This window comes from Melanostigma gelatinosum (assembly GCF_949748355.1).
Source record: "Melanostigma gelatinosum genome assembly, chromosome: 10".
NCBI lineage: Eukaryota > Metazoa > Chordata > Actinopteri > Perciformes > Zoarcidae > Melanostigma > Melanostigma gelatinosum.
Genome location: NC_136643.1, coordinates 17,175,043 through 17,196,923, shown reverse-complemented (window position 1 = coordinate 17,196,923; position 21,881 = coordinate 17,175,043). Strand labels below are relative to the sequence as shown.

The window sequence follows — 21,881 nt, the reverse complement described above, 5'->3', positions numbered from 1 at the left end:
TTTCATGTTGATGTTGGCTGTCATTGAATGATGTAATATCTAAATCCTTGAAAGAGGCTACAATTGTTTCTTTTTTTGTGTTAAATATAAAAATAAATGATTTTAAACAAATGATCCATGCTAATGTTGCTCTTTGTCTGCCGGATGCGTCAATAGAAAGCTTCAGGGTTGACGTATAGCTCATGTAACAAACTACACCACGGTCACACGAGGGCGAGCAGACTTGTGAAGGCTCGTCAGCATGATGATGTTTTTTATGGTCTCATTTAGCCACTTGTTAGCTTCCACTTTTTTAGGACAGAAAAGCTTAAACATTCACGAGAGGGGTATCCACTGAAGAACTTAATATCAGAGAACAAAAGACGTTAGAACTTATTCAACCTTATTTCAGGCATCTAACCAAAACGTCCATTGACTTCAAGACGAGGGAACCGGAAGCGCAAAAATAGGACTCATTCCTACAGCACTTTTAGGGGAACTAGTTTTCCACATTAACTTGAAAGGTGATAATATGTCAGTGATGATTTTTACAGCTAGTTTCTGCTGCCCCAAAGTGGCCTAAAAATCAGTTACTGTAGGTTTAAAAATCTCAGAAAGGATGAGGCTGGTGATGTGCCTTATTTTTCGTACTGTCAACAAATCCTATGAAAAGTAAACTACATATTGATCAAAATGAAGGAAGATATCAGTGCAAAACTGTGGCTCACTGATGTGATCTTATAGTTTTTGGAGAACAGTGGTGGTCTATGGTACAGAGGATAAAGATGTATCTGGCTTTGACTGCACAAACAACATTTCCAAGTGCTCTGATCAATTCAATGTTGATGTTGGTCTTTTCGACAATAAAAAAATATTACTACAATAATCCTTTAAGTTTGGTCAAATATGACAAATATCCATAATGCACTGTGCCTTCATGCTAAAGCCAACATGAGCCAGTTTACTACACTGGAGTAAAACGCTTTGCAGAAATACCTCTATAAGAAGGTTATTGCCGTAACACCGGTGTATACACAGTAAATTCCCCCTGAATAGCGCTTGCCTGAAGCAACACCTACCATAGTAAATGCTTATCCATGTGGACTTCCCATCTCATGCTGTTTTGTCTGTGTGTGCAGAAGGTAGCAGCCTGGGCTGGAACTGTATGACACAGAGCCAGGGCTCTCATGTCTTCAGGGCGTTCCACAGAGCATGATCATGAAAAGCAGAAACATGAAGAAAACTGCAAAAGGTTGAGCCATGGAAACGTCTTTCTTCTGCACGTCAGTTAATTTCCTCTTTTTCCCTTTGGTTCCACATCACTTTTCTATTATGTTTTGAACACAGTGAAAACATAATACAAATCATGCTGCTGGGAAAAAAAAAAAAATCTAATCATTACGCCCTCAAATGAAAAAATGGACACCAGTGAAAAATGTGAGGGAATTGTTATTTTTCACATTCTAATTCACATCACAAGGAACCGAAAAGAAACACATGCTGTATATCAGATTGGTTTGGTGCCTTTTGCCTCGAGCCATGCAGCACACACCGATATTAGTTTTAAATACAGATTGCTGGCAATAACAAAACAGAGGAGTCCATGCCTGCCACATAGGCCCGGTCTGGAGTGCCTCGCGTTGCCGGCTGGCCAGGACAGCTTCAATCAAAAAGCTCAAATAAATGTAGTTCTTTGGGCTCTGTCAACTGTAAACTGTTATTGATCCCAACAAATGAAATTTGTTCACGTTGATCGATCAAACACATTATCTGTGTTTTCCAGTCTATTACCAGCAAGTGGAAACTCAAGAGGCATCAATAAATAGAGCTGGGTCACCCCGGGTAGATTCCGTTCAAGCTAGAAGGGCTGTAAAAACAGGCGACCACACATAAGCACTCGTACTTAAAGGTAATGGACCTGCATCCTGACTAAACGCTAAGTGCCTGGGGTGTCTAGATGTGGAAAGCACTTCTGTCGCACCTTTAAGGTCTAGAGACACTTGTGTACGTACTGTATACTTGCCCTCCTCTCTTCTGCCCTTGCTAATTTCTTCCCCTCCACCCTCATGCACCAACTTATGAAAGCCTTCCAGCTGGCACACAACGCCTGTACTTGGCAGGTCGGGGGGGGGACGACATGAGAATTAAACCTATATCTCCCCAGCTACCAGTTCTCAAATATCAGTGGAGTCCAGCACTTCACCAGGGACTGATGGGAGGAAAGCATGTCAATGAACAAAAAGCTCCTTCTGGCACGGCTCCTCTCAGCTGCTCTGCTCACTGCTATCACCGGAGTTACGTTGTCATAAGGAAGTAGGTAGAAATGATCCCATATGAGGAAGGGAGATGTGTTTACTGTTTGAGCGGCGTTGGTTCAACTTTATGATCATTTTAGAGGTTGTACCTTGGGTATGGTGGAATTGTATTGCAATTTACTCTGATGTATTTTTATTATTTAATCAAACCCTATTCAAAATAAATGTAGTAGACACAAAAAAATGATTTTTTTTTTGGAAACTGAGTGTAAGTTGCAGTCTTACTTGGGATCTGAAGGTGTGTTTCTTTGCAAAATATCTCAGGAAAATTGTTTCTTTAACCCTCCAATTGAAAAGAACTCCACACTCATGTGGAGTACTGCACGCTAAAGAATTGTATCTGATCAGGAGAGTGATATCAGACAGTTAACTTCAATTGTAAAACAGCTTATTTTATGTAGAAAACATGTATAGAAACTTTGAAAGTTGTCCTTTTGCATTTCTTCACACGAACAGGACTGACAGCTCGTCCACAAACTAAAGGCAGCCTTACTATAATAGGAATATCCGCCCCTCTACAGTGATAGAACAGCTCTGATAGCTCCTTTATTATGGAAAATTATTTTAAACAGCATAAAACGGCAGAGGCTCATTTTTTCCCATGTTTCTGCCACTATCACTCCAGCTATTGATAAGATGTCTAAATTTATTGCAGAATAATTCTGCAGGAAAAGAGATAAAAGGTTGCTGAATAAAATATGAGGCGAAGGCTGTAAATTGTAGCAATGCATATCATTTCATTCAAATGTAGGACGCAATTACCATCTGCTACACTCATCAGTCCCCTCCTTTATGACTTAATTATATGTTTAATGCTATCAGATCAAGGAAAGGGCAAAACAGATGAATGAGGGAGAAAAAGAAAAGATTCCGCAACAAGACAAAAGGCAGATGAAAAGTAACATAAAAGGATGGAATTGATTTCATTCACCAGGAAATAGAAAAAGTTAATTCAGATACAATGTTCCCTCATCTCCTGCGCCTTTGTAAGATAATGAGCCCGGTGTGTTGCCATTCGGTCTCATACCAGGCAAACAAAAGAAGTCAAGTTCTTTAAAACTGAAAGTCTTCCTGCATTCACGTGGAGAAGACGGCAAATTGGTGAATCACTCAAAGGGTTATACGATCAATGCAATCGTTTCAGTCCATGCCATCAATGTGTTATCTTCATAAAACTTCAGGTTCAGCAGAGGTGAGTCATGGAATACTACAACAGCTAAGTGTATTCTGTCGTGGTCCGTTTTAAATGACTCCATAGCCAGGGCACAATGAAACTTCACAATACGGAAACTTTTTGTTTGGATGCAAATCGTGTACGGCAGTGTTCACAAAGAAAACCGGGGTTGTCCAAATGGCTGTGGGGTAAAAAGCTAGCCAGTGGGCATCCCAGGTGCCAGCGGGCACTGTCCTAACTGTGTACCTTTGGCCAGAACTCATTATAGGGTGACATTTAGGACTGCTGCTGTCCATGCCAAGTCAGCCCTCTGGATTGAGACAAATTACGTAGTTATTTTTTATGTCAGACATTAAGTCATGTCCAGTGGGAGCCAAATCAGTACCACCTTCATGTCACCTGGGGAAAAGAAATTGATAAAGGCTCCTTAAACTCCTTAAACAGGGGCGTTATTCAACTTTTTGGTGAATATATTTGGTCCTACGAAACAAGATCGAATTTAATTTTGACCTGTAGAGCAGATGCTTCAACAGTTTTGTGAAATATTACATCATCGGCGGAATTATTTTTTTCTAATTTACCTATTCTCACGGTAAACACAAAATCACAGTCCTGTGCAGTTTGACTTATCGTCGCTCTCCTTCTGTGATCCCAGAAAAACAAAGATACAGTCGTGTGATGAAGGGACTTCTCTACCTGCAGGAGGTGCAATGGTTTCCTTTGCTCTGTGGCGACGACTTCTTCCAAGCCTGAAGAAAAACACAAAAGGAACAGAATTAGTGAATAGAATGTGCTTAAAACCCATTACTAAAGCCACACACAGGTTTATTATACAAAAATAAACCTGACTTACATCTGTATGCTTCCATATAAAACATGCATATACTCCTATGTCACATTGACGACTCTTTTTATGATTAACATAGATTTACACACATTTCCGACAGCCATTAAAAACAAATAATATTTCCGTGATGCACGTCAATACTACACAAGCTTACTTCTACAATGTGTGGATGTATTGCATTTGGAATAAAGCAACATGAGTCCTCGTTGCAGATTCCTCCATGAAGCCAAATGAACGTCATCCCACCAGATAGTGCATAAGATGAACAGAACTAAAGCTCCATCTGGTGGACTAAAACAAGTACAGCAAGGCTTTTCCATTCCCAGGTTTGGAAACAGATATGCTTGCATTACGTAAGCCCTTGAAATGATGAAATATGTGTAAGATGATACAGACAAAAACAAGGCGCCAATTAAGTGTGTAAGTCAGCGCGAGTATAATTACACAGTATCTGTTTGAGAAAAGAGTTTTTTAAAAATGCAGGAAAGCGATCAATGCATATTTTATGGTTCTCTCATGTAGTGGGAGAAACATTTTTAGATTTGAGGATTCCATTAATTGCTCAAACAGAGGACATAAGAAGCTAAACAGAACAATTGAACACGGACGCAACAGTCGTGAAGTGAGCAGTCTGCACCAGCTTGCAGGTATCTCACAAAGCATGAAATGAATCAAAGTTGTTCGTCTGCTTTGTATTAGTGGGTAAATTACAGATAATTGCTCATTTGATGTATTCCAAGTGAAGCATTCATACAGTGCATATGCTGTGGATATTTTCCATACAAAACTTCAAGATGCAACAAACAGAAGAAGAAAAAAATAGGGTGTAATTGATTATAAGTTAATTGTGCAAAGGTCTCCCTGATGGAAACCATCTGTCAAAACAAGCTGTACATTCACTAATTCTAATCATAATTAATTAAATGGATAACAAATTACATACATCATAGTTAGTACGGGGGGGAAACTACCGCAGGAACTGTTATGAAACAAATTATCTTGAACAATGGAAGAAAATGACATCACATAACTAAATATTATTCTCGTTTCCGCGAGCCATATTTCTTAATGAATTCTCTAATTAATTTAATTCACACAATGTGCATAATTTGGAGCTGAAAATGTCAGTGGGTCAGACTTAACCATATTGTTGCTGGCTGTCTAATTTCAACGAGTGCCATATTAGCACAACATGACCTCTATGTAAATCACACAGACCAACTGTTGTCATTTTAATTCCAGGGTCTAATTAACATGTTCGAAAGATATCATACAAGTACATTTAGCTCATTTTACACATGCCAGTGTCAATGTCAGTTTTCCATTTGCCATAATTTTCTGTAATCCGTTTGATGGGAAACGGCATAATGCTTTATGCTACAGATGTCAATTATGACCCCAAAAAAAAAGAAGAAAAAATGCTTTTATTTTTTTCATGCTTCTTATATTAAGTGGTGAACTTTCTTGTCAGGGTGACTCGCCACTCTCAAAACTCAAGACTGCTGGAGCTGTGAGTATTCATACGGACTCATTCAGGAAGCACTTACATGTCAATTATCAGAGTATTTTAACAGAGGTGGGCATTCGAGCTACCTCTTTTCTTACGCTCGTCCCAATTACTCACTCGATCATATGCTGAGGTCAACAGGCACAATCAAAGTTCGTAAGCTCAGAAGATGTCACAGAGAGTGAAATAATAACAGCCCATAGATCACTACAGTATAGTTAATGATCTTGAGCAGTGAAGAGCTGTTGTGTGATTATTCTCAAGAGGTTTTCAGTTTGTACTTTTCTTATAAAAAGGATCCTTTTGTTCAGAGCGCAGGGACAAAATTCAGATGGGTCAAAAATGTTACACACATTCAACTAGAAATCATCACATTTAAAGACCTCAACTTCATCATTTTCACTATAAATGAATCGACTGAATATCAGTGAATTACTTGGTCTGCAAAATGTAAGAAAATAATGAAAAAGTGAAGGTGATGTCTTTCAATTGCTTGTTTTGTCCGACCAAAAAATCAAAATCAATGGATGTTGAAACCGAGAAAAAGCAGCAAATCCTAACATTTGAGAAGCTCAATCGAAAATGCTTTAAACAAGTAATCAATTGTGAAAATGATTGCAGACTAATCAATGAATGGAATAATCATTTCAGCTCTACAGTGTACACCATTGGCGAGAGAAGCACACACACCTGTGTGTGTTTGCACATTGTTTTACTTCAGGTAACGCTACGAATGAAATCCTGGTCGTGATCGACTTCCACCGACTGTATGCTCGGTCACCTCTGTTTCAAAACGCTGTGCCCATCCAGTTTTAGAGGAAATACAAATCAAATGTACCAAATGATGCCATCGTGAGTGCAGAATGCAGAAATAGGATGAATAAATGAATAAATTGCCCAGTGGATGGAACATATAAGCGAACACGTGCACTGCAGGGCTCGGGGGCTGTCCTGAGGCCAATCATTTAGCTAACACACTAATGAAAGCGTGTGTAGTGTGGCTAAGGGCAGCCACCATGGGAGGTACCACTCCCCTCCCTCCTCATGTTGGGGAGCGCTAATAGGCTGGATGGAGCCAATGGTACTCCCAGGAGAGGCCTGCTGATGAAGAGGAAAACCTGTCTTCGCCTTCACTAATCACTGCCTAATGGCTGCAGTAACACAGGTTTTACAAATGTGATTGTGCATGTGTGCCTGTGCACATCTGCGTGTTGTGTGTGAGAAATGCTGGCATTTTAAGATGTTGGTAGAATGTTCTTTGCCCATCGTGTTCCTGTGCTTGGTCATGTGCATATTTTGCTACCAAAGATGTTTTGGTCAAAACTGCAATTTACATAACAAGTGTAGGGTTGTTGTGCTTTTCCGGGTATTGTTGGATTTCCCTTCACCAAACCAGAAAATATGACGATTTGGGGGTTTTGGTTTGTTTGTTTAGTTTCATATCGTTAAAGGTCTAAATCACCGTCAAACTGACTGAAATGTCTCTAAATACAGGAACAAAGTTTGAGAGGCATTCAAATTGAGCTACAACGAAAAGCTGATTAATCGATTGTCGATTTTTTTAACTTCCAGCTTCTCGAATACATGAGGATTTGCTATTTTTCTCCATTTTAGTTATACTGAATATGTTGGAGTTTTGGGCTGTTGTTCAGACAAACAGTTTATGATTTAAACCATCAGGCTAATGGCTTAGCCACGACAATGAAGAGCAGATGAAACAACAATGAAAATAATCTTTAGTTGCAGTCCTAAATAAATATCTTCCCCTCTGTTTACAGAAGGGCTACTATTTCACAATAAAGCAGGCCAAATTCTCATTATGACCAATTGAGAAAACCCCAAATTCAGATTTTTCATCAGATCTCCACATTAAATGTATCAAGTTGTTGGTCAAACATATAAGATCATATAAAAAGAAATACATCACAGTGAGCTGGACAAGTCATGATGTCAAATATCATTGTTGACATTCCCTAATCTAAAATGATGAATGACTTTATAAAGTCATTCATATATATATAGCCTAAAGTTTAGCTTAGATTAAAGGATGAAAATAGCAGCTGCATTTAAAATGAAGCTATTTATATCATCAATGTTGCAATGCTGGGGCTGTTAGCCAACACGTGTTTCCATGGGGTTCAAATATAAACCCACCTATGTTGAATAACGTTAGCTATGACGTTCACGCAGACAGCACACAAAGCCTCCTGATTATTCACAGAGGTTTATCAAGTCATACTACATTCAAAGGTGTGTCGCTTTCATTGTTGACCGTGCAGGTCTAACTTGTTTGCGACACTGAAATCGTGGTACACGTCACATGACGAAATCAGCTTTTCACTGTCAAACTGGCCATTCTGCTTTTGTGTGTAGCTTGCCGGTTGACGCCGACACTATTGGCTCGTGGCTGTACTTTTTGACGTCAATGTCAAACTATAGAACTTTAAGAAATCACTTCCGGTTGAAACCTAGAGAATAAAGTTGTAATAATAAAGAATGTGTTGCAATAATTGAGCTTTCCACTTTACTCTAGGTCTAGGACACAGCCGTTGACAAAATCAATATCAACTCTAGGTCACCTCGGTTTCTTCTTCTAGAGCTTTCTACCACATCACATGGTCCTCATCAGCAGATTACTTTATGGAAATATGGGTGTTCAAACGTTCCATGATTTTGAGCACCAGCTGGGACTTCTCATCCATGTTGACTTAAAAGGTGCAATGTGTAAAGTCTAGCCACATGCTCCAACTATACTGCTAGGTCCGTGATGGACGCCCAGTCAGCGGACCCCTGGATCAGACCCAGATGCTGGGGTTTTCACTGATGGCTGAATTTGAGCTACATTTTCTAACGTTTTAAACTAAAATGATGGCCATATCCTACACATTGACCCCACATTGAAACATCAGTCTTAACTCAAGGTCCACATGTCATCAGCCGAATGATTTCTGATGATAAAACAACATGGATGATGCCTGGGTCCAGAATCCTCCAACTCCATTGAGTTGACTTGACAATTCTGTACTGATATCGGGCAAATGTGCACGTGAAGTCCTGGAGAATTATGGAAAGTTTGCATTGGGAGACTATCTCTTCATGAGGACAGCATGATTTGGTCAAACACTGCAGAACAAATAAATCTACAGTGACCCTGAGAGAAAACACTAAAACAAGACAACACATGGGCAGCAAAATTAGAAAATGCCCATGCAACTAGTAAAACAAGGCTGGTCCATTTGTATTGCCATGCTTTTAGACTCATTATTGAAGTCTGCTTACCCTGAAGTAGTTTTGGAAAATGAGCAAAAACATATTTTTGTTTACTTTTTTTTTTTGGTGGGACAACAAGCATAACCCAGTCGTGTTTCTCACTTTTTCCCGCAAACTGTTTCCGTCTGCACGTTGAACGCTTTATTTTGAAGGCCATAAACACCCCACTTCCTGTGCCGGTGTAGCTAGCTCTGGCTAGCTTGCTGTTAGCTCCGTGCAGTTGGCCGACACTTCCCTGCCACTTTGTCCAATCAGAGTTTACTGACGGAGTGGAAGTTGGTCGCTACGTCCTCATACAACAACAAAAAAAACGGTGTCAGTCAAAGTTGTGGCGTTGAGCGATTCAGCGACGAAGCCGACCACTTTAGCGAAGTTTATGTTCGTGACGAAGACTTTTGGCGAAGTTTTGCGATACAAATGCGTTAATGTTCCGCGGTGGTTGGAGGTGGCCCGAGCGGTACGGTATGCTAAAATAACATTACATCGTACCTTTGTGTTGGGTTATGGGTGTCAGACGCTGCTGTATTCCTGACTGGCAACACCGACTACAGCTGCCGCCCGTGGAGTATTTCTAGCATGCCACGCTGGCAGATAACTTCTCCAAAGAAAATAAAACTTTGCCTACAACTTAGAGGTGAACCACGCAGTATGATACTTTGACATTTTGTATTTCACGTGGAAGTCTTCTTCTTTTTTTTTGTTTTCTTTTTTTTTTACACCGAGAATGATGAAGATTATGAGATACATGAGGGGAAGTGGGAGGGTCCTCGCGTTTGTGTTTATCGCCTCTGTCGTTTGGCTGCTGCTGGACATGGTGGCACTTCGCATGTCAATGAACGACGACGGAAGTCAGCTGCTGAAGGAGCGAGTGATCAGAGAGAGGGAGGTCTCCAGACAGCAGTCCCGGGCCACACAGCTGGGGAGACGGGGGTTCAAATACCCAGTTCAGAGGGAGGACTTTGCTGTTACACGTGCTGTGAAGGGACCACTCGGTCCAAGCAACAAACTAGCTCATGTGTACAGACAGGGAGGCCAGAAACAGGGTAAAAACTCCTTTCATCACCGAGAAGATCATCTTCCCAAGACTGAAAACCCCAAATATGTTGCTTTGGAACATAAAGGAGGAGCCCCCGTAGGCACGGTCACACCAAAGCAGGATCCTGCAAAGAAGACAGCGGTAAACTTGGATCTGAAAGGGATGAAATTAGAGAAAGATAGAGTAAAAGATGGCTCTATTAAAGTGGCGGTACCTGAGGTACTGCCTGGTGTTCAGGAAAACAAACATGCTCCACTACACCCTGTTAAAACAACGAAATCTCCAAAGATGGGTGTAAAAGGAAAGGATGTAGTCAGTAAAACAGAGGAGAAACACGACCCGAAGGAAACCCCGAAACCTACAATCAAGCTCCGAGCAGGAGACTCCAAAGATAACTCTCTCGCTGCTGTCAGAAAACCAGGTGTCCACAAAGTGCTCTCTCTGGATCTGACCGACGCTCCCAGAGATGCCAACGCGGTGGGCCAGTTTGGTCAGGCAGCACTCGTCGCCAGCAACGAAGATGCCGAGGTGAGGAAGAGATGGGACGAAGGCTACTTCAACGTCTTCCTGAGCGACAAGATCCCCGTGGACCGGGCCGTCCCAGACACCCGGCCTGACATGTGAGTCTTCATCTGCAGCATTTGACCTCTCAAAGGTGTTTCGACCGCCAAGCTGAATTGTTGTTGTTGTGTTTTGTTTTTTTCCCAGGTGTGCAAAGAATCTGGTCCACGATGACTTGCCGTCCACCAGTGTGATTTTCTGTTTCGTGGATGAAGTGTGGTCAACGCTCCTCCGCTCTGTGCACAGTGTGCTCAACAGATCTCCTCCGCACCTCCTCAAAGAGGTCATCCTGGTGGATGACTTCAGCACCAAAGGTAACGGAGACCTGAACGCTTCACGCTACTTTCAATAAGTCTTCGACTGCAGCACCTAAAGCACCAGAAAACTGCTAGTGACAACACTAGGCTTTCATTGTTAGAGGTAGGACTGTTGGTCTTAATTCCCTTAATTGCTTTATTATATGTTTAGTTTTTGATATGATATTTACTTTGGGTCAAGTCTCTTTTAACCCTAGAGCCTAGTCAAAACTGGATTATTATTTTTTTTAACTATCTACTATCCCATTATGTGGTTATTAAAGATACTAGAGTTGTGACTCCGTATTTACGGAGCGAGACATTTTATAGTTGATGATAAACTATGAGTGCTCTCTAGAGGACAAACTAATGATGTTCCTAAAGCTGATATCATCAGTTTATGATGTATGCGAGTGTTGTAAAATCATGTAATGTTTTCTCGTGGCAGACTATCTGAAACAGCAGCTCGATATCTACATGTCCCGGTTTCCCAAAGTGAAAATCGTTCGTCTGAAGGAGCGGCAGGGCCTGATCCGGGCCAGGCTGGCTGGAGCTGCTTTAGCCAAAGGTAACCACTCAGAACAATCTTTAATGTATGGTTCTCATATTCACATATGGAATAATAGTCTTGTAACAAATACAGTACTGGAACATGAGAAAAAAGTCCCGCTGAGTTGCACATTATTGTTCAATAGATTCCCACTTATGTATATTGTGTGCTTACTTAAGCAAACAGCTGCCTCTGGAGGTCTGCACTGTTAGAATGCACATGGGGTTATTTGTGTAACGACAGCTTGTTTCCGTAGGCGAGGTTCTCACCTTCCTCGACTCCCACATCGAATGTAACGTGGGCTGGCTGGAGCCGCTGCTGGAGAGAGTCTATCTGGACCGCAAGAAGGTGCCCTGCCCGGTGATTGAAGTCGTCAGCGATAAGGACATGAGGTGACTCGACGCAGCCGTGCGCGTCATGTGATGGTGTTATCTGAAGCGATGTGGAAGGAGATGTCATTTGTTGCTGTGGCTCTTTCCTCTTTTTATAGTTACATGCTGGTTGACAACTTCCAAAGAGGTGTTTTCAAATGGCCTTTGGTTTTTGGCTGGGGTGCGTTACCAGAGGAGTACATTAAGAAGAACAACATGACCGACTCTGATCCCATCAGGTACCCAAACAGTGTTCATATTCATATCGTGTTGTTAGTTCTGCTGCATCTTTATTTATCCTTGTCTTACAGATGTCCCGTTATGGCTGGAGGCCTTTTCTCCATCGACAAAAAATACTTCTATGAGCTCGGTGCTTACGATCCAGGCCTGGACGTGTGGGGCGGGGAGAACATGGAGATTTCGTTTAAGGTATATCGCTCATTTAATATCGGCCACACTGGCGTTTGTGAACTCCTTCAGACGTTCTCTCGCATCACTCATCCTCCGCGTTGCCATTCGGACAGATCTGGATGTGCGGAGGGGAGATCGAGATCATCCCCTGCTCCCGGGTGGGACACATCTTCCGGGGAGAGAATCCTTACAAGTTCCCCAAAGACAGGCAGAAGACGGTGGAGCGTAACCTGGCGAGGGTGGCGGAGGTCTGGCTGGACGAGTACAAGGACCTGTTCTACGGCCAGGGCTACCAACACCTGCTGAATAAGAAGACGGTTAACATCGGCAACCTCACCGAGCAGATTGAGCTGAGGAAGAGGCTCAAGTGCAAGAGCTTCAAGTGGTACCTGGATAACGTGTATCCAGATATGAAGGCTCCCTTAGTCAAAGCTGAGGGCCTGGTATGTAGATAAAAGATCTCTTGCTTTCCTGTCATTAAGCTGTTGTTGTCTTCTGCTGACAGCCCAAACAGAGACCCATTGTAATGCGTGACTCTTAACGTGTAACCACGTGTTTGCAGTGCTGTTGTTTCACTTCCTTAAAGTTGTTTTTCTCATCTCATTTATCCTCGCCAGGTCTTTAATCGTGGCTTAAGAAAATGCCTCACTCTGCAGAACGGCTCTCTGTCGTTTGACAAGTGTGACCTCAGCAGGCAGGTTGGTGTCTTCGCTGCAACAACAACGAAAAAACAGCAAAATGTTTATCGTTTCAGATGAAAACATTTAGATATTGTGCAATTTTGGCCTGGTGACTGGCATGACTTATGGGCGGGCGCATGAGAAAAGTATTCAGAGGAAGAAATGTAGATCAGGTCCGAGGCCGGACCCAAGCCACGATAAACAAGGGTGGAGTCCAAGAGGAGACCAGGCCTTTCTAAATGTGGCCTCTTTAGATTCAGAGCAGCCACTGAGCCATCCTTCAACATATTCCATTTTTTTTAATGGAGCATAATTACATCCTGTCACTCTTCCCTCTCTCGCTCTCCTGGTATTCAGAGTCAGCACTTTAATTACACCTGGATGAGACACGTCCGCCAGCAAGATCTATGTGTCGCTCCCCACGGCAAGGGCAGCGGCTTTGCTTTACAATTATGTGACAACGCCAAGCCTGCACATCGCTGGTTCCACAAATCATCCAACTCCGCTCTGGTAGGTTGACTTTGGGCGTGCCGTTTGTTTTGTCTGCTGTCTTTGTTCCTCTCTCCTTTCCATACACTTGTCTTTCTCTCTGCCTCTGTACTTCAAACAACGGGACTTGTTGCTGTCAGTTGGAAACGCGTGTCGTAGAGTCAAAGGGCGTTCAGAGGCTAAAGCGTTTGTCCGTTAATCATGTTTCCATGTTTTGTCTTTGTGAAGGCGGAGCACCTCATCGCAGAGTTCGTGTCCAACCACATGTGCCTGGAGGCGGGGCCTCAGGGTGACGCTCTTCACCTGAATCCATGTGAAACCAGAAACGCCTTCCAAAAGTGGCAGTTCACACACTACCACACTCTGTGACGAGACTAAAATGTGTCAAACGTGCACTATAGAGACCTTCAGGGGCCTCGCATTGCAGCGCGGTCTGTGGTCCAGACTCGACACACGACTGTCCAGAGGAGGAGGGACGCGCTTTAGTGGCAGTAACGTGTGTGTGGTGTGGGGATGTGCAATGTTACTAATTTCCTTTTGATTATATCGACATGGACTGACGTTGAGGTTTTAAACACTTGTACCGGAGGAAAGCGCGCTTCTTGTCTCTGTTTAGGAAGATGTGGACCGGAGTTTGCTAAAGGGATTCGGGTGAATGTCTACAGATGAACACTCATATCATCACACACGCCAAAGATTACACAGTGACTCTTACATGTGAGAGGAAAAAAGTGATTTTTCTTTCTTTGTTTGCTCTGCGGGGACTGATTAATGAGTTTGTCTGTCATGTAGAATGTATTAGCATTGAAACATCTTTTCTAGATGTCATTTACTTTTATATTTGATGAGGCACGTGGTTGAAACGGCTGCTTCTATGGTTTTAAGCATTATTTAGGTGTAGTTTTCTTTCTTTTTTAACTGTCCCTTTTGTATATATTTCTTCTTGTCACTAGAGGGAAGTGTTGTTCAAAACATGCAATAAACTTGTGCTGTGATTTCATGTTTTTGTGACCCGTTATCAAACCCCTTCACCGTGCACTGATAGAAATGGATTTGATGAAGAAACTAAAATTAAAATGATGGCGATAAGGATTTAATAGCATGTATCACTTTATTATGTTTTTATCCACCAGCCTGTAGGACATGTAAGTATGTATGTTTAGGTAATCACTCGAACATTCTTACCCTAATTACTCGAGGTTAAGATACCGCAGCGCTAATACCAAACAACCTTTTAGTGATTAGGATTATAAATCCCTGAGCGTCTTATTTATGTAATCTGCTGCTCAAATACCTGTCTTACATAACAAGATGTTTTCATCCTAAAACCATCAACTCAAAACACAAAGTACATCTTAGACATTGCTCTCCCATCAGATACCACACAACAGATATAAATAGCACTCATTTGGAAATCGTGTGTGACCTGGAGAGTTACATCATAGATTTTCAATACAAGTAGATCTGGCATAGATGTCAGTTTTGTTATGGATCACGTTCAGCAGTTTTAACTTTCCTTAAAAGAGCTCAGAATCCATCATCTTATAAATTCACAACCATGCCTCAAACTCCTCTATCTTCTGGCGGGTGTTGCCTCTGCGGATCTTGCGGTAGGACAGGGTGTCGTATTTGGAGGAAGAGAGGTGGTTGAAGGATTTCTTCGGCAGAGGCAGAGTGGAACAGCCTGAACTGGAGTTCTGATGAAACCCCGCAGGGACATCGAAGTCCTGGTCCTGCTCTGGCTCCACCTGAAGCTGCCTGTCACCTGACATCTGGAGTTGAGCACTAGAATTCTGCTCTGGGACCTCCGCCTCCCCGCTCAGCCTCGTATAACGCTCCCCGTCGGTTTCATACAAGGGTTCAAGTTTTGAGGTCACTTCTTCTTTTTCAACTGGTGGATTCACTGAAACGAAGAGGAAAGGAGAATCTGTTTTGCATTCTGTAAACAGAAACCTCCCTTTCAAACTGTCTATTTTACCACAATGTTAAATTCCTCTTACCTTTTTCTGCTGATATGTTTTGCTGTGTTTGCATGTCTGTAATTGTGCAGTTTAGAGATTCTCCACAGGTGCTCGCTGACTTCTCTGGAGCTGGATTAGACTCTGCTCCTGGTTCTGCAGGATCTGACTGATCCATGGGTACAGTTTTTGGTTTCTGGAGCTCTTGTTGCTTCTCTTCTTGCTGAGTCACTTCCGTCTCCAACTCTGCGATTTCTTCGTCCATAATGGATTCGTCCTCCGTATCGTCCTCATCAGCTGCCACACTGTTGACAAGAAGCTTGCAGCCGTCGGCACCAAAACCACATGATGTGTTTGCTTTTGTTCCCTGATGAGCTCGGTCCTCCTCACTGTAGAACACGGAGTCATCTCCCTCCTCCATCGACCACACGTCTCTGTCTTCAGGATCCTCCAGGGTCTGGAGGCCCTCAAGAGCGATCCCTCCAATGATCTCCAGTACCGGGGATGGGAGTGCGTCTTTTTCTACTGCGAGCCTCTGGGCCTTTGGAGGCATTGTGCTTGTCTCCATCTCCATCAGACTGTTTCTCTTTCCTCTCTTGAAAATAGTCAGCGCTTCAATGCTCTTAGCTGTTTTTTTTGCTGTCTATTTCTCAAATATAAATGTGAGCGCTCCACCGTTCCAAGCATGTTACCAGAAGTTCTTCTTATCCTGCTTTGTCAACGAGTGATGAAGGAATCCATCCTGCATTTCAGTTAGCAGCGCGAGGTCAAGCTCTCTAGTGTGCTCTCTAGTGCTATAGTACCATGTAAGCCTGTGTGCATGCTGAACCACCGAAGAACAAGGGGTGTTGTTGTTGCCCCAACAAAGACACTTTGTGGCTCTGGCATCTGCATGTTGAAGTGATTGTACTCATTCTTTGCTAATCTCTGTTGGGTGACCACCTTCTGTAACTTGTTGAGCCTGGATTAACATTCTCCTGTATGATTTCTTTACAGTGTTTCCCCGTTTGAAGCTAAGCGTTGTTTTAAGTGAATGTAAATACCATTGTATCTTAAGGCACCTGAAATGCTGATATAACAGTATGTTCAAACACATAACATCAGCACTGTTCGAGGTACAAAAAGGTAAAAGATTAGAGAAAGCTCAAAGTACAGATTTGTGGATTTTCATCTCCCTTTAATCATTTCACAACCCTGAGATTTATCTTGTAACCATTCGTATGGGTTCTACCACTACGTTGGAAACCTACGTAACTGTGTATAAGTATCACGATAGATCCAACAAGCTGGAGTAAAGAGCTGCTTATGCACAATGTTATATATGATAATCCGTCATGGGAGATATTTTACTGCAGAACAACTACTTTTAGTCTTTGTACGTAAGGATGTGAATACTGCCTCCACACTGTCTGCATGCAAGAGTCATTTCCAGTCAACCGTTTCATTTTCTGCTTCACAACACAAAGCAAGTGAAAAATAAGTGATGATTTTCTAAATGATTTTTCTCCTGGTTGTGCAGCTTTCAAAATAAACAGTGTCATCTTTCTTGTGAACGGTAATCATCAAGTGCAGGAAAACTCTGTTTAATTGATCATAATGTGATAATATGATAATGCCCCTTTGTGTCTCTCTCTCGCTCTCTCTCTCTCTCTCTTTAGCAGCTGCAGCAGGAAACCAAAGAAGTGAGACTTATTACAGGAAATGTGTGAGGTTTCTATTCATCAATGTATCCCACTTTGCTATATGCACAAGTTCATCTTTCCTTATGAACGTGTAACTTCAGAATGAGTGTGCATTATTATATCTGGTATATGAAGGGAAAACACTGGTGGGTTTGTAAGACTTCAAGTTTATTTTTTTGCGTACATATTTTCTTGATTTGATATGAAAATATAAAGCATGACATTCTGTAAAAAAGTTGTATTTTCTTGCCACTGAAAGTGAAACTTGCACATTTAGTTACATTCAGAATTGACAAGAAACAGTTTCAGTGTTTCTGAACGAACACTGACAGTTGAAAATTAAACCTGCAGCACCTCTTGTGCCCACATCCTGTTTTGAGCTGAGCGGATATCTATACTGAGAGCTTTGGTGTTTGGTGTTTTCAGTACCTGAACGTGACAGAAGAAGAAGACTTTAAATGTCTATCAGACCTGCAACATAATTGTTGTCTTGTGTTTTAGATCACAAGCTCGTTTGGAAATCCAAGGTGCTACAAGAATGCAGCTAGTTCAGACAATTGAGATTAATGCAGTTTTATATTCAAGCTAGTAGGACACATCATCTCATCTATATACATTGTAATATTGTATGTACATATTTATTTAAACAACATCATATTTCCATAATGCTTTTGTGCTACCACAAGTCTAAGCCAAGCACTTCACTTGAGTAAACTTTGACATTGACAAATGCCAAGCCCAAAAATGTCTGTCATCTCTGTGTTCCCATGAAAAGCAGATTTCTTTGAAAGGTTTAACCCAACCTTCAGACTGGGGAAACACTGCATCACAGTGTATATTTCTTTCTGCAACCAGAGCATGAGAAACCATGTTTGATATCAACATATAGACACATAGGAGCGTGTGAACAACAAGTCACTGAGTGTTTGTTCCCATCTCCTCCTCTTCAACTGATCGCTGGAGTCCAGGAATTAACTTCAGGATGTGTTTGCGAACACTGGCTCTCCTGCTTTTACGGGGCAGGGTACCAAACAAGGAGGAGATCCTTGTTTCCTCCCAGGAAGGAGAGAGGGAGCTGCTGCTGCCGGCCAAACTGGAGCTGCTGCAGCGGCTGATGGATTGGTGATGTCGGCTTGAGCTCGAGGAAAACCTGCGGGAGCTGTCGTGTGAGGGGAAATCTCTGGAGAAGAAGCAGCTGTCGTCCGTGGTGCTGGCTGCGCTGCATGGGCTGGGAGAGCACAGATCCCCAAACACGCTGGCCTGGTCACTGTCATCCGTCATCATGCTCCTGTAACTACTGTCACTAGAAAAACGCCGGCCACAGCGGACTGTTGGGGAGCTCAGCATCTCTGAGGGGTCCGCTGAGAGGTGGAGGCTGCTGTTGTTCAAGTTACCTGAAAGCATAACAAAAGTCCCTGTGAGAGGAAGCTACAGATGACGAGAAGTGTGCAACAGGAAGTTCTTCAGAATCATCTGTGTTCGTTTGTCAGGGGAACTCCTTCATCTAATTGATCTGGAGTTTACACACTCGAATTCACATCATACGTTTGTATCGCTTTAGAAAGACGACTTGTGAGAAAGGAAGCGCTGTGGTCTGACAGCCGAACAAACCCTCTCACCTCGCGTTAGACGTTTTTCATGTAATGTAAGGCCTTGCAGCTCCTCCAATTTCTCACGTAGCGATTGCTGTGTGGGCAAAACAAAAAAAAGAAGAAACATCAGGGTTTTACTTCCAGTAAGATCATTTTATCAGTTTTACTTGTGCCAGTTGTTTGTAGGCTGCTATGCAACCAAAAAGCCGCAGTGTGTCAACAACAAACATGGGCAGGGTCAAAGAGACACACCTTAAGCAGGGTCATCCTCTTCTCCAGCTCTATCTGCTTCACTATGTTCCCACATACGGTCTCCATCCTAGAATCACACAGCAAAACACATATTCACTCACACTGTCAACAGCACTGTAATATACTGTTTTTATTTCTATACCGTCGATTTGTTTTGTGCTTTGTTGCACAACCAATTTTTGAATTTTTCTCACTCACCTTAGACTGTTGGTTGATTCTCTTATGAGATCAAGGATGTGCGGATGAGATGATCCTTCAATGCTGACCCCGTTTATGGTGACGATAATATCTCCTGCAAATAAATGAAGATGCAAAAAAAAAAAAAGGAACTAATCAATTACGAGAAGTCATGTGCATCAGTGTGTGTGTGTGTGTGTGTGTGTGTGTGTGTGTGTGTGTGTGTGTGTGTGTGTGTGTGTGTGTGTGTGTGTAGGCGTTGACATGGGTGGTAAGTGAGATAACTGTCAATATGTTCACAGGAAAGGTACAATAAGGGTTTTGTATGCGTGTAAGCCTGTGTAGGGCCTGTATAGAGGGTGTGGGTGGTTCACCTGCGGTCAGGCCAGCATTCTCAGCAGCGCTGTCCTCCTGCACTTTGCGCACAAACGTGCACATCTCCACTGCAGAGCTGTCTTTCAGCTGCAGGCCGTAGGTCTGCAACAAGAGACCATTTGTCAATACCTTTCAGTACAAAGATCCGCTTACACATAGAGTGAGCATAAAAAATACTCTAGAATCAGAGATTAAAATGCATGACATCGACATGTAAGCTACTTTATCTTCATTCGTTCATAAGCATAAAATGTGATTACCTGAATTTCAAAACCAAATGTTTCATTGTCTTGTTTTTCCAGTACAATCGTGGTCCTGTGAAAGGGAGAAATGCAAAACAAGAGAAAAATTAATATTTTAGGAAGTGCTCTTTATGTAATTAATCTTTAATTAATTAATTGATATATATATATATTATCGTGGTACGGATAAATTGCACAGCAGATTTGACATATTTACCTTTGTGGGTCAGAGTAATCAACCAGCGAGTTGGAGCGGGTTTGTTTCGGCTGCAAAAGAAGAAATGCAGAGTTCCTCTTTAAAACAATACCATAGCTTTAAGTTTTAAAGCTCTGTGGGAACTTAACAGATTGTGCAACTTGAGAACATGTTGATCCTACGGGGTTAAAGAACTCAACAGATTAAAATTGTATTTGAATTGTAGAAGTGTGTGTTTTTACTCTTTATATTCCAGCTCACACTTGATTTAGTGTCTCACCTTGCATACTCTGGGCAGAGAGCCTGTGTTGTGCCGGTGTCGATCATTGTTTCCCATCAGTGAACGTTGGTACCAAAGGGAACATTTCCTCCTCAGAGTATTATCCAGAATGTAATTCTCTTTGCTGTCCTGGCGTGGAAGTCCATTGAAATTCATGGTGGACTGCATTGTAGACGAGTCCTCAAAGCACCATCACGTTCCGCTGCAGCAGCTCTTCAGTGATTGTGTGGCCCTGCCCCGCTGTGCAGCCGAGAGCACAATGTGTCAAGCGGAAATCCACGTCATGTGATGGTTGTGGTGGACCTGCATCTGCAGATCACAGCCTCTCCTAGCTAATTTCCTGTTCACCTTTGAACTTTTTTTTTTGTTCTTCTTTCTTGAGAATGGATGGTTTGCTGTATTATTCCCCTTCAAACAGTCCCTTTTCCCTTTTTGCAGTCTAAGCAATTCGATTTATGGTCTGTCAGAAATCAGCAATGCATGAGAAACTGCCACCTCGGGCCTCCACCAGCACCTGCTTCGAGCCTCTCTCACTCTCAGTTTCTCAATGGGCTTAGCTTCTGCCTGAGCATGAGTCCTGTGTTCTGCCAAGCAGCGTGACTTGTCTTATGAGGACAGACAAAAGGCTGATTTAGCTCGGGGCCAGTGTCACGCTCCCCGGACAGACAGCATGGGCCATTGGGCCGAAGGCATCAGACATAGTCGGTTCAAAAGGGAAATCACACACACACACACACACACACAGGCCATCAGCCAGCGGGACAATGGTGGATGGGGCAAAGAAAACTGAGCCACAGTGCACAAACCTTCTTCCACTACCACGCCCATCCTTACAAAAGGTACTCTGTTTAATCTGCAGGAAAAGAATATCATCTTTCACCGTGTACAAAAGCTGCATTTCTTTGGTGACCTGAAAATCAGAGAACGGGGTCTTTTCGCTTTCAGCCTCAGTACTGTAGGTATGAGTTGAAATACTCCTTAACTAGCAGATTGCCTCACAGCAATCCCCTCTGCCCCACTGACCTGCAGCAGAGCCGTTGGCCAACCGACCACGGGACCGTCTGGAACACAGATATCCCTTTTCTCCGGGACATCGCAAACTCCCATCTACAGTTAAACCACTAGAGGTACAGAAAATATTCTCTTCTTTCACATCATACACTCTCTTGCTGCTTGATGAAAGCGAGGAGGAAAAACATTGGATATATTATCGTCAATGATTCTGTAATACGGGAGGAAACAGAACATACACCTTTGCTTGAGTTTTAAAAAACGAGATTGAACTTTTGAAATGTATCTTTTAACAAGACTTATGTCTTATATTGCGGTGTGTTTTGTGTTACAATTCTAAAGCAGTGGTTATCTTCCAATGTTACAGTCTAAAAAGAAACTCTTTCTGTCGTCACAAATTGTGGGTTTTTTTATGTGAAAAAATGTGAACTCATCTCAAAATAGCTAAAAAGCTCAAACTAGTTTCATTCGTTGTCCCATAAACCTCCTGTGGGTAACACTGTGTCGCCTCCCTTGTCTTAGGTGACCGGCAGCACAGTCAAATCCGTTAAAAGCAACCTGCAGCACAATCTTGCGGCGTTGACTCATCTGCGTAGTGCTGATGGCCTCAATGTTACACTTTTATTTCCT

At 42.4% G+C, this 21,881-nt stretch overlaps 3 protein-coding genes across 3 annotated transcripts; 1 reads left to right on the top strand and 2 right to left on the bottom strand.

The window, feature by feature from the left end:
* The first annotated feature begins 9,350 nt into the window (after positions 1-9,350).
* galnt5 (polypeptide N-acetylgalactosaminyltransferase 5) lies at positions 9,351-14,481 on the top strand. Its single transcript, XM_079277348.1, has 10 exons — positions 9,351-10,748; positions 10,837-11,003; positions 11,434-11,553; positions 11,792-11,927; positions 12,026-12,145; positions 12,218-12,335; positions 12,431-12,760; positions 12,935-13,015; positions 13,355-13,507; positions 13,715-14,481. The coding sequence occupies exons 1-10, from the start codon at positions 9,817-9,819 to the stop codon at positions 13,853-13,855; spliced, it is 2,298 nt and encodes a 765-aa protein (XP_079133474.1). The 5' UTR covers positions 9,351-9,816; the 3' UTR covers positions 13,856-14,481.
* Positions 14,482-14,618: 137 nt separating this feature from the next.
* On the bottom strand, positions 14,619-16,170 carry ermn (ermin). The gene is made up of 2 exons (XM_079276932.1): positions 15,487-16,170; positions 14,619-15,389 (listed from the first exon to the last, which is right to left on the bottom strand). Exons 1-2 carry the CDS (start codon positions 16,016-16,018, stop codon positions 15,037-15,039), a joined length of 885 nt encoding a protein of 294 aa, XP_079133058.1. The 5' UTR covers positions 16,019-16,170; the 3' UTR covers positions 14,619-15,036.
* Positions 16,171-17,389: 1,219 nt separating this feature from the next.
* On the bottom strand, positions 17,390-20,448 carry cytip (cytohesin 1 interacting protein). Its single transcript, XM_079277632.1, is given in 9 exon segments — positions 17,390-18,520; positions 18,746-18,812; positions 18,971-19,037; positions 19,169-19,262; positions 19,522-19,624; positions 19,783-19,837; positions 19,982-20,031; positions 20,241-20,424; positions 20,426-20,448. Coding segments are annotated over 9 exon segments (1,107 nt in total). The 5' UTR covers positions 20,434-20,448; the 3' UTR covers positions 17,390-18,041.
* Positions 20,449-21,881: the final 1,433 nt, after the last annotated feature.